Raw genomic sequence first — 12,133 nt, forward strand, 5'->3', positions numbered from 1 at the left:
TACTTATTCAATAATTTATTTATGTCAGTACAGATTCGTAGATATTTTATTCTTTGGGTTATACTCCACACTATCATTAGTTATTTTCCTGCTCAAATTGTTCCAACTTTGGCCACTGGGTGCTCCTTCAGATTGGCATGCCCCCGTCTTTTTGTTTGTTTGCTTTTTATGTGTGTGCACATTTCCATATTTATTAGTACCACAAGATGCTCCAGACTCCTCTTGTATGTTCTCTGATTCAGCCCTGAGTCAACCACTCATTCAAGTGGACCTTGGTTCTTTTCAATGGAGAACAGTATTTGAAAGGAAGTCAAGAGCTGGGCACTAGGTGTGATTATTCCCAGTAGGGATCTCTGCTTCTAGGCCCTCAACACAAAGAACCAGGAAATATGTGTGTGTACTAAACTACAGATATACATGCATCTGAAATTATTTCTGTATCTGTTCATCTCTCTCTATATTTTTTAAAATGATTCCAATTTATCACTACAGAGTTCAACCCAGCTATTGCCCTTTCCTTATTTGTAACTCCTTTCTCCAAAAGGTAGGAATCTGGCTCCCATGATCTACCAATATATTTATTTATTTGTTCAGTCCTAATATACACATGAAATAGCCTCAGAATTGTGAGCCCATACAACTACATTCACTAACTAGCTCAGAGTATTAACGCACAGTTCATTTTGTCCCTCACCTTATAGAACACAGTCAAAGCACTGTTTTCTAGTTATCTAAGTCAGCTTCTTTCTTCTCCACTTCCTTCAGAGAGGTTAAGTCATACATCTGTAACACATATCTGCCATACATCATCCTTTTAAAGATTTATCCTTTTTAAAAATAGAAACCACACATGTGCACACATGCACACATACACTTTTCTTCACCTCACTTTTTAACTCAACCATATGCGCACAGACTACTTCATAGAACTGTGCAGGGACAGCCTTCCTTGCTCTGTGCAGCTGTGTGGTTTTTCACTGTGTAAATGTGCCATGATGTGTTCTTCCACGCTTTTGTGGATGCACACTGCGTGGTTTCCAGCCAAGTGTTATTATCAATAGTGCTGCAATAAATAGCCTTTACTAAGTTCTGCCGGTGTAACTTTGGAACAGTTTCCCAAACGTGGGATTGTTTAGTGAATAGGTAATGAAAATGTAATTTTGCTATATATTGTTAAATTCCCCTCTATAGAGATCATACTGTTTTGCATTCCCACCAGCAATGTATTAAATTACAGCCTTGCCAACAGAGATGATATCAAACTTTTGGGTTCCTGCCAGTCTAATAGGTGAGAAATTCTCAGTCTAGTTTTAATTAACAATTCTTCTATTATGTGTGAGGTTTACACAGTTTTCATATATCCAAGGTCATTTGCATTTCCTTTTCTATCACCCTTTCTTATCTCTTTCCCATTTTTATACTGGGTTGTTGATCATTTTAATCACTATTTTTAGAAGCCTCTTATAAAGACAGTAAATCTTTTTTTAGGACATGGCTGAAAAATTTTTGGCTGTCTTTTTACTTTAAGATTTTTTCATAAAACTCTAAAATTTTTCATGTACTCAATTTTGTTTTCAATCTTTTCCTTTATTGAATCTGGATTTATGAGTTAGGAAAGTCGTTGAGATTGTTGCTTACAGATGAATCCACTCATGTTTTCTTATAGTATTTGTATAATTTCACTGTTTGTAAAGTTAAATTTCTGATCCTTTTAAAAATTTGCCACCATATAAATTATGAAAAAGAGCTTCAACTTTATCTTTTTCCACATGGCTATTAAGTTATCTTAATCATTTACTGAAAGACCCATCTTTTCCTCCAACAATCTGCTACAACTGTCTCTATAACTACCATATCCATGTATCACTGGGTCTGTCCTGAATCTCCTATTCTCTCCCACTAAACATTCTGTGTGCACATGCACCAATGGCTTACTGTTTCAGCCAAAGAGGTTCCATACTATGCTTAACATTTGGTAGGACTATGCTCTTACAAAACAGGCTTTCCTAGGTATTCGTACTCCTTCTTCCAAATGAACTTCAGAAATCAACTTCTTTAGCTCCAGAAGATAATCTAGAGGTATTGTTATTTTTTATTATATTATGCTAATAAATGATCTTATAAATTAGTTTCAGGGCTATTAACAACTGTATGATACTGAGGCGTCCCTTCCTTTTGTTTCAGTCTAAGTTTATGTCTTTTTCAGGACATAGTTTCATAGTTTTCCTTACTTACAGTTTGGCCATTTCTTGTTAGGTTTATGCTTGGATTTGTTTATCTGTTTGCTATAAAAACGGAGTCTTTGCTTCCATTCTATCTTCTGTTTATATACATATACGTATACATATAATATACTATATATATTAGTATACATATATGTATATATATTAAGATATTTATGTGTATGCTATCGATTGTTGAATGCTGATCTTTTAATCTGATGCTTATTGTTTGTACTAATTTTTCTCTTATTCTTTTGGATTTTTCAAAAATGTAATCCTGTTATCTGTAAATAGAGATACTTTTATTTCTTCACTTTCAATTCTTATGTCTCTATTTGATTTGCCTTGTCTAACTTCACCAGCTGATGTCTCCAACTTGAGGTTAAAGAGCTACTGGTATCCTGTCTTGTTCCTGACTTTGGTGAGAAAGTCTCTAGTGTTCCCCCACTAAGGAAGATGCTGGCTTTTGGGATGAAATATACATATATATATATATATATATATATATATGTATATTTCATTACAAGGATATAGCTATCAAGCTCCACCTTATCGAATATTTTTAATCAGTAGTCAAATACTTTCTCTGCCTCTATAGAAATGATTATTTCATTTTTCTCTCTAGTTTTATTATTATGATGGGTCATATTAACATATTTCCTCCTAATAAATGACCATTCCTTTGCATTCTGGACTAATTCCCATGCTGCCATGATATTTTCCATGTGTTGCTGGATTTTCTTTTAAAGTTCTTACTCTTAACCACATGCTCTGATGCTGTGCAAAGTTCTCAGCTGAGGGGATTTCGCCCCTCAGAGGACATTTGACAATCGCTGGAGACATTTTTGGTTGTCACAACTTAGAAGAGGGATTCTACTGGCAGCTAGTGGGCAGAGGTCCCTGATGTTGCCAAATCTTCTACAATGCGCTGGACACCCCATGTCAAAGAATCCTTCAGACCCAATGTCAACAGTGCTGAGTCTGAGAAGCGCTGCCTTAGGCAAGCTGCAATTAGGCCACAGCCCTGACATCTGAGAAGAGAGCTGGCAACTAGCTCTTATAATTCAGGTGTTTTCCACCTGAGAAGGAAAACAGTGCTAACAGGTAGGAGCACGTCTTCAAAAGAGGGAGAGTGGGGCCTAGAATCAGGAAATAGAACCCTGCCTGACTCTCCCAGTGAAGACTGGTAAAAACTCCTTGTTCTGCTTTCTTCTTTCAGATGTAACATCTGAAGCCCTGGATTTGTGAATAACAGAGGTAAAAATGGTAATGAGGTCAATACAGACATTCACAAAAGAGTCTTAATTCAACCCAGAGTGAGAATTCACATGCATGACCGAGCTATCACCCAGCACAAGACATGACTGAAACGGTTTCACGTGTTCCCTGATAAGAAATTCCAGTTCTCTGGGGAATAGCTGTTTGTGTCCAGTACTGGGGCTGGCATAATTTGTCATTCATGTCTATAAACAACACAATTGACATGGTATGCTACAAAGTTACCTCCCACTTGGAGTCTCCTTCATTTTCCACCAACTTCAAGCCATGTTTGTTCTTCAAGTGCCTGTTGAACTCCCATTTGGTGCCATATACAAAGCTGCAAACAGGACATTTCAAACCACCTGAAAGTGCAGAGGCAAAAAGAAGCATTTACAGCACATGAAAACGGAACAGTTTCTCCTTCCACCCAAATGCCTCAAATTGGAGAAAAGCATTATTTTGTTTCTAGCACTTACATTCAATTAAAGCTTACCTTAGTTTTCAAGAAAAATAGCAATGGTATACATACCTTCCAGGAAAGAAAGCTTAAAACAATATTTTTTTCATTTATTGAATAAGCATTTGCAAAGAACCGATTATGTGCTTGATTTTTTGAGTGCCAGAGAGAAATAAGATAAGTAAGGTTATTTCATTGGCCAAGTAGATAAGAGGTTTTTAAATAATTCTCTTCCATTTTTTCCTTTGTAAGTAACAAATAATTTAGGGAAAAATAACTGAAGGACAATGGCTGCTTTTCTTAATCTCTTTTGCCCCAAAACATTTGAGAACAAGAGCCAGATTCTCAGTCTCCTTCACATTGTTAGCTAAGTCATTGGTGCAAATTCCCAGTTGAACTTCCCTGTAAAGAACAAAGTAAAAGGCTGGTCACATCCTGAAATGTCACAACTCACTGAACCAATTAAATTTTGCAAGTGTTCTGGGAAGTGTCTGGATTCTTTAGCAATGAGACTGCAAAGCTCTGAGTAAAACTACTGGGGAGTCACACAAAAGACTATCTTTCTAAAATTATGTCAGAAGCAGCAACCGAACTGGGGTCTGGGCAAAAGTGACTTATACCTGGTTGTGCCCTCACGGGCAAACCCCAACCTCAGGACACTAGCTCCCGACCTGTCATCGGGTCCCCAGATTTGCCGGGACCTTGCCCAGGCCAGGCTGCCCCTCTAACTGGGGCAGTGCTGGGGGTCTCCACCGATGCCTCAACTGTCTGGAATTGGGGTGCCTGATCCCGGGAGTTCAGCCCACACCGCAGCTCTGCACACCACTCATCCAGTCTCCCACGCCCAATTCTGCTCCAGGTTTCTCTACTATGACCCAGGTGCTTCTCCTCTTCCTCTCCCCACACACTACAGGCCCAGAACCCACAGGCAATAAAATGCCCTGACCTCACCTCCCCATGGAGAACTCGCTCCTCTCCCTCCATCCTAACTAAGCCTGGCCCTCTGCAAAGTGCTCTCAAGTGGAGGCCAGTTACATTCATGAGCCGCAGGGAAGGAAGGGGGCAGGAGTAGGAAAAACTGCTATGGCAGTGTAGGAGCATTTTCCCGTTCTGGTTCCTCCCACTCCCAGTGCCACGAATGTGGGTGCCTGAGCCCTCTGCACCCGAGTCCCTCAAAGTCTACAGAGTCCGTTGTCTTAGTCTCGAAGCGTCACAAATCCCCCTCCCTTCTATGGCTCTCATGTGCACACCCAGTGATACCCAGAAGCATCCCTTTCCTCCAACATATACATGACCTGAAATAATTACTAGCAGGGCTCAGATGTAGACAGCCAAAGGGCCGAGCTAAACACTGAACGCCCCCCAGCCTGCCGCATTTATGTATTGCTTATTGGGCACTAAAGAGCCAGTACAGGAATTCTGTCCTGACACTGAGGTAACCTTGACAAGCTATATAAGAACCAGACAAATCTCATGGAGATGTATCACCCCGTTTAAATCTCTCCCAGATGCAGTTACAATGTGCTCGATCTCCCACAGCAAGTCGTCCCCAGTGGACTCTGCACAGAGCCATGCCCACCAGCTGAGGGGTGGGTAAATCTCCAGATAATCACTGGCAGAAATGGAAATGGACCCAGGTGGCCGCAGCGCCTCCCCCCCACCCCCAGGACCCTGGGCTCACCACACAGCCTGCCCACCTGGGAAGTGCACAGGACAGCCTGACAAGTCCAGCAGGGACAAGAGGACACAGGCAGGCAGGCAACAGCCTCCAAATGCTCAAATTCCAGAATATTCTATAGTAAAGCAGCTCAAATGGGTGCTTATTTTCTGAAAGTCAAACACACTGCACTGTTTTAGGCAAAATCAAATGCTTTTTCTTGCCTAAGAATAATTAAACCGATTTTAGCCTTCTTTGTTATCACATCACTTATCATCTAAAAATGATATATTTTCCTACAATCATCTTTAATAAACCCCCATCATGTGGCAGAACATTTTTGCCTTTTCCTTTGGGTAAACTGATGCTGCTTCTTCCATAAAGACTTACTATGGTGCGGTGAGCCAAAGCAGACTACCTAGGGTTAAGCTTAGGTTTTAAACAATGAAATGAAAGATTCTTTCCAGGGTCTTCTTTAAATGGAAACTAATTTAGGGAGGAAGACTTCCTCGTATTATGCTTAAATTAAAATTAATATGGTAATGCCCCCACCCTAATTAAAACTTCAACCTTTGCCATGGCGACTTTAATTAAAGAACAACAAATGGAAATATGTAATCTCAACTGAATGTGTGACTGTGCCAGTTAATTGACATCAAAGCTGAGGGAAATTCATTTCTATTTCAATTTATTACATTCTTAGGCAATGCACAGTAAAGGTCACTGGATGACTTAGTGAATTTACTTCCAGCACTGATAATAAGTGCACACCATAAAAACCACTATATCCCCAAATCATGATTTCCCCACATGGACTGATTAACTAGGCAAAGCACAGAATTTTAGGGACAATTTTAAAAATCAATCATGGCTTCTCTTGCTCTTTTTCGACTGCAATATATTCTGGAGGAATTTCAGGCATTAAAATATTTGTACTGCTCTGGGGGGTAGTGGATGTTATTGAAAAATCAATTTCATTTTCAATGATATTTAAGTCCTGGGATGGGACTGAACACAAGACTGGGCGGTCAGAGGACCTGAATCTGGCACTTGCTCATGTGGCCCAAAGCCACTTCCTTAAACTCCTGGGTCCCGGCTTCCCATTCAGGCAACAGCATTAAAGCCCACCCATTCAGGAAAACCAGGCCCCACAAAGACGTCCAGGTCCTAATCCCTGCAATGTGGGAACAGGTGACCTCACACGGCAAAGGGGCCTCTGCAGGTAGGAGTAAGCTGAGGCCCCCGAGCCGGGGAGCTGGCCCTGATAATCCGGGGGGCAGGCAGTGGCCCCGCATGGCACCAGAGGAAGCAGGCCTGGAGTTGCGAGGATGCCACGAGAGGAAGGCTGGACCGGCCGTGGCTGGAGCTGAGTGTGAACGGGGCCACGAGCCACAGAACGTGGGCAGCTACGAGAGGCTGGAAAGGCAAGAAAACAGCTTCTCCCCAAGGACCTCCAGGGAGGAAGACACTCTTGTGGCATGACTTTCATCTGGTGACAGTCGTTTAGATCTGACCTTCAAAACTGTAAGATAAAGGTAGTTTTAAGCCAAACTGTTTGTAGTGATTTGTCACAGCAGCCACAGGAAACTAAACTAGACCCTGAAGGGAACTGGAGCAATAGCAGCTTCATGATCAGGGCGGGGATGCAGAGTCATTTTATTTTATAATGTGAACAGGTGAAACAGGGACTGAACTTGGTTGACGTTCTTACCTCCTCCTCCTCTGATGAATCTTATCTCAGTGCCTGGCCTAGAGCTGTGACCAGGAAACGTGTGAAGGGGCAGTAAGCAATGGGGTCACGTGCACGCCCCCAAGGAGGGAGCTCTTGGGGTAATGGAGAGCTCTTAGGTCCTATCTGGCCATGGGACCCAGATCTCTGACTTCTGTCTCAAACCCCAGTTCCCCTCCCCACAAGGTCCTGTAAAAATGCAGAATAAGAGAAAATACAGCAGAGAAAAACAAAGTGCATCTTGTTTTGGCCCTGCTGGTGCCCAGACCCAGTGAGGAACACAGAGTGAAGTGAGTGCAAGTGAGGCCTCCACCGACCTCCCCCAGAGCAGGGCTCTGGGTGCTCCTGGGACAACCACAGCGAGAGGCAGGAAGAGGCAGAGGCCCCAGGGTCTGTGCTGGCATTCCAACCCCAGCCAAAGAAACAAGAGGAAGTAAACAGTGACCCATTCGGGTGGCCAAGGAGGCCTAATCAGAGTCCCAGAGCTGGACCACGGCTTCTCCTCCTCAGCCTCCTCTGCCTCCTCCTCCTCCTCCTCCTCCCCAACAAGCACAACAGAGAACAAAGGACAAAGGTGGGCATGCACTGTGGGAGGGCAAAGCAACGCCCCTGAGCACGGAGCCCAGGTGTGGCTCAGTTCATCGTGACCCTGGGACAATCCTCAGCCCTCCCTTCATTGCTCATCTTAAACAGGACTGAAGACGCCGTCCTCACGGGCCACTGTAAAGATAAATTAACACGCACAATAACCATCAGCGAGTTGACAACGTAACATCTCATCAGTGGAAGCATCTACCAATAATTCATTGAATCTGGGCCCTAATAAAAACAATTTTAAAATAAAAATGTCCCCAAATCAAGTAAATGATTTTTGGGTTACCTGAACATTTCTGTGATGCAAATATCTTCTCTGACTGGCGTAAAAAACTAATACAAATACACATTCAAGGCATTTAGGCACACATGTTTACATTATTCTAATACAGCAGTTCAAAATGATGTATCAAAAATTTTAGTGCACACCATCAATGACTCCTCCTTGGTCCTCACCCTCTCACAACCTCTCTCATCTCAATTACCCCTTAAAAGTGGAGGCCTTGACTAACATTAGTGAATGAACTTGGAGAATTTCAGTTAAGAACAGGGACCATCAGGAGACAGAATTGGGTAGATAATTGGGTAATTGGAGCTGAAGGGATACAGATTGTACACCAGAACAGATAGTAAAAATTCAGAAATGGATAGCTCAATACTACCTAACCGTAATACAATGATGTTAGTACACTGAATGAAGCTGAATGTGAGAATGATAGAGGAAGGAGGGCTGGGGGATTAAATGAAATCAGAAGGAAATACAGACGATAAAGACTGAGATGGGTATAATCTAGGAATGTCTAGAATATACAATGATAGTGACTAAATGTACAAATTAAAAAATGTTTTTGCATGAAGAAGAACAAAGGAATGTCACTATTGCAAAGTATTGAAAATAATAATTCATATTTTAAAACTTTAACTTATGGGTGAAACTAAAGCAAAAAATGTTTATTTGGTACAAAATTTATATTTTGATGAGTGCATTTCCTAATATAACTTATATGGACAGTTTAATTGACACCATAAGTACATGAAACCTTGAGTAGGGCATGAGATTGTGTAGGTTTGTCCAGAGTGATGCCCTGATAAATTCCAGAGTGATCTGAACAGTGAATAAAAAAGTATTTGCAAAGTCCTTTTGGGGGAATGGTTAGAAAGAGGGAAAATTCAACTTCCCCATGTGGAGAATTCATACAAGTAGTGGGGACAACCAAAGCAATAGGCCAAGCCCTCAATCTTGGGGTTTGTTCATATGAAACTTATCTTTGCAAAATATAGGCTAAGCCTACTTAAAATGAGGCTAAGAGTCACCCCCAAGAGAACCTCTTTTGTTGCTCAGATGTGGCCCCTCTCTCTCTCAGCCAATACAAGAAGCAAACTCACCGCCCTCCCTCTCTCTATGTGGGACATGAGTCCCAGGGGTGTGGACCTTCCTGGCAACATAGGTCAGAAATCCTAGAATGAGTTGGGACTCAGCATCAAGGGGTTGAGAAAACCTTCTCAACTGAAAGGGGGAAGAGAGAAATGAGACAAAATAAAGTGTCAATGGCTAAGAGATTTCAAACAGAGTCGAGAGGTTATCCTGGAGGTTATTCTTATATAGATACCACCTTTTTAGTTAAGGTATATTGGAGAGGCTAGAGAGATATGCCTGAAAATGTAGAGCTATGTTTCAGTAGCCATGTTTCTTGAAGATGATTGCATAATGTTACAGCTTTCGCAACGTGACTGTGTAATTATGAAAATCTTGTATCTGATACTCCTTTTATCTACCTTGTCAACAGACGAGTAGACATATGGGATAAAAATAAATAATAGGGGGAACAAATGTTAAAATAAATTTAGTAGACTGAAATGCTAGTGATCAATGAAAGGGAGTGGTAAGGAGTAAAGGAAAAAAATAGGGGAAAGAAAGGCTAAAATATATTGGATAGATGGAAATACTAGCAGTCAATGAGAGAGAGGGGTAAGGGGTATGGTATGTGTGAGTTTTCTTTTTATTCCTTTTTCTGAATCGATGCAAATGTTCTAAGAAATGATCATGGTGATGAATATACAACTATGTGATGATATTGTGAGTTATTGATTACATACTAAGAATGGAATGCTCATATGTTAAGAATGTTCATGTTTGTATGTTGTTATGTTTAAAAAAATAATAACAATAAAATAAATTAAAAACAAACAAGCAAACAAAAAAAACTGGAGGCCTTGGAGGAGAGGCAGCACCGGGGAGCAGCAGCTATTCTCCACCTGTGAGCAGCTTGGGTGTAAATGAAAGGAGCAGTTTCTTCCACTGGGTCAGAACACAGAGGTCTGGAAAGGGCTGCCCAGCCTTTGTCTCCAGATTAGGCAGTAACAGCAACAAATGCTACCACGCAGTCACCTTGTTTGACACCATATCCCTGTGCCCAGCACTCTAGGAGCTCAAGAAACATGTGCTGAAAGAAGGAACACGTGAATAAACATAATTGTAGATTTGAACTATTTATCAACACCTACTATGTGCCAGGCACTGTCTGGGACTCTTAGAAAATAGTAACTAACCTCTGCAATTACCACTGACATAGTTATTAGTCCCTCTTCCTTGCAGAAATGCAAACGGAGATGCAGATACGATGATTAGGTAAGTGGTCCAATGGCAAAAACTCTCAGTGAGACCTGGGTCCATGGCCACATGACTCCCCACCCATGCTTGTCCCCAACCAGCAGTGGCTGGAGGGAGTGTCCTGAAGGCCAGTGGGAAATGACCAGCCTGTGAAGCCCCATCTTTATTCTGGTATGAGCTCCAACAGAAAGATGATCATTTCTGAAGCCTGGCACCAAAGCAATTTATGCCTCTCACAAGCAGTTGTGGGGCTAGCCTCATCAGGCATATTTTAGAAGGGGGATGGGGGCAGACACACTGAAGCACACAAGGATGCCTTCCATAAACAACAGGAAATGGGATTTGTGTGGCAGAGTGCTGTAAATCCCTACTAATGATCACAGACTGGGCAAAGAAGAATAAATAAGAGATTAGCTACCCAATCTTTCAAAATTATCAGATGGGCCAAAAAAGATAAGCTGGGAGTGTAACATTTACATAGGGCTCATTACAGCTCTAATTAACAAAAGGCGCCGGAGTTCTGGGGGAGTCAGCGAGTCCTAAAGGTTGCCAGGTGGCTGTGGGACCAGGACTTACGGACACTGGCTTGTACCAGCTCCTAGACCGCCTGGGCCCATCTCTTCCCGGCTGCATTCAGCAGCATCACATTGGGTAAGAGGTCTGAGGGCAGTAGTGGGGGCAGGTACACCATGGAATTGGAAAACAGCACACGCCAGGGCTTGCCCTCCCTCCCCCAACAGCCAGCCAGCTGCTGAACATTTACCAACACACCCTTTCCAGCAAGCTTCCAGACCACATGAAGATGACCCAAGCACCTGCCCTCAAAAAGCCCCGGAAAACAGAAATGTGTGAACTGGGAAGATCCCAGCCCCTTCTGGGCCACCTCCCGCATATCCTCAACATGCCTGTGCATTGACATGTGCCCCAGGCTCGCCCAGGCAGGGCGGGAGGGGCACAGCCTCGGCCACCGGCAGCGTGGCGCTGTTCAAGCACAGCGGATAGACAAGGAACCCCGCCTGTGGCTTAAGGAGGCTGTAAGACCATGTGCGGGAAAACGGTATTGTATTCATGTTTTTCTGTGACATCATTATTTTAACTAAATACCCCTTTGTCAAAACAAGAAATTATAAAGCCCCATGAAGATGTTTTTGGGGAACGACTAGGGAAATAAAATCCAACAGATTATCCATAAAATCCAATAGGGAGAATTATTTGAAATGAAAAATTACAGTGGTAGCAAACAACCCAGCATCGCCAACACAGTACTTTAACGCAGTGTCAATTCCTCCATTTCCCTCCTTTCCTCTCCCAGACACGAGACGTGCGAGTTGCGGTTCCGAGACGCCTAAATTACATTCACACGGAACCAGCGACCGGGTTTCAGAGACTGTTCTCTCACAAAAGCCCAACAGCACAGAGGCTCTTAAGAACCAAGAAACATTGCAGAGTCTCCCTCCCCAGCATGTTCCCTTGAAGGAAAAAGGCACAAACGTGTGAAAGAAGACCAGAAATACCCCCTGCAAAACTGAAATGTAAAATCGAGTCCTGTCAGGGACCGCCAATTGACTGCAGAAAATCCAGGAGAGTTCAGTGGAAACGAGGG

At 42.5% G+C, this 12,133-nt stretch overlaps 1 protein-coding gene across 7 annotated transcripts in view; it reads right to left on the reverse strand.

Moving 5' to 3' along the window:
• The window catches only part of ZFAT (zinc finger and AT-hook domain containing), a 271,981-nt gene that overhangs the window by 38,175 nt on the left and 221,673 nt on the right, over window positions 1-12,133 (reverse strand). For all 7 annotated transcript variants that reach the window (XM_077167748.1, XM_077167742.1, XM_077167743.1 and 4 more), the window contains one exon: window positions 3,726-3,844. In XM_077167748.1, coding sequence (XP_077023863.1) covers window positions 3,726-3,844 — 119 coding nt within the window. The remainder of the gene's footprint in view (window positions 1-3,725; window positions 3,845-12,133) is intronic.

The sequence above is a fragment of the Tamandua tetradactyla genome, chromosome 6 (genome assembly GCF_023851605.1).
Source record: "Tamandua tetradactyla isolate mTamTet1 chromosome 6, mTamTet1.pri, whole genome shotgun sequence".
In the NCBI taxonomy this organism is placed as follows: domain Eukaryota; kingdom Metazoa; phylum Chordata; class Mammalia; order Pilosa; family Myrmecophagidae; genus Tamandua; species Tamandua tetradactyla.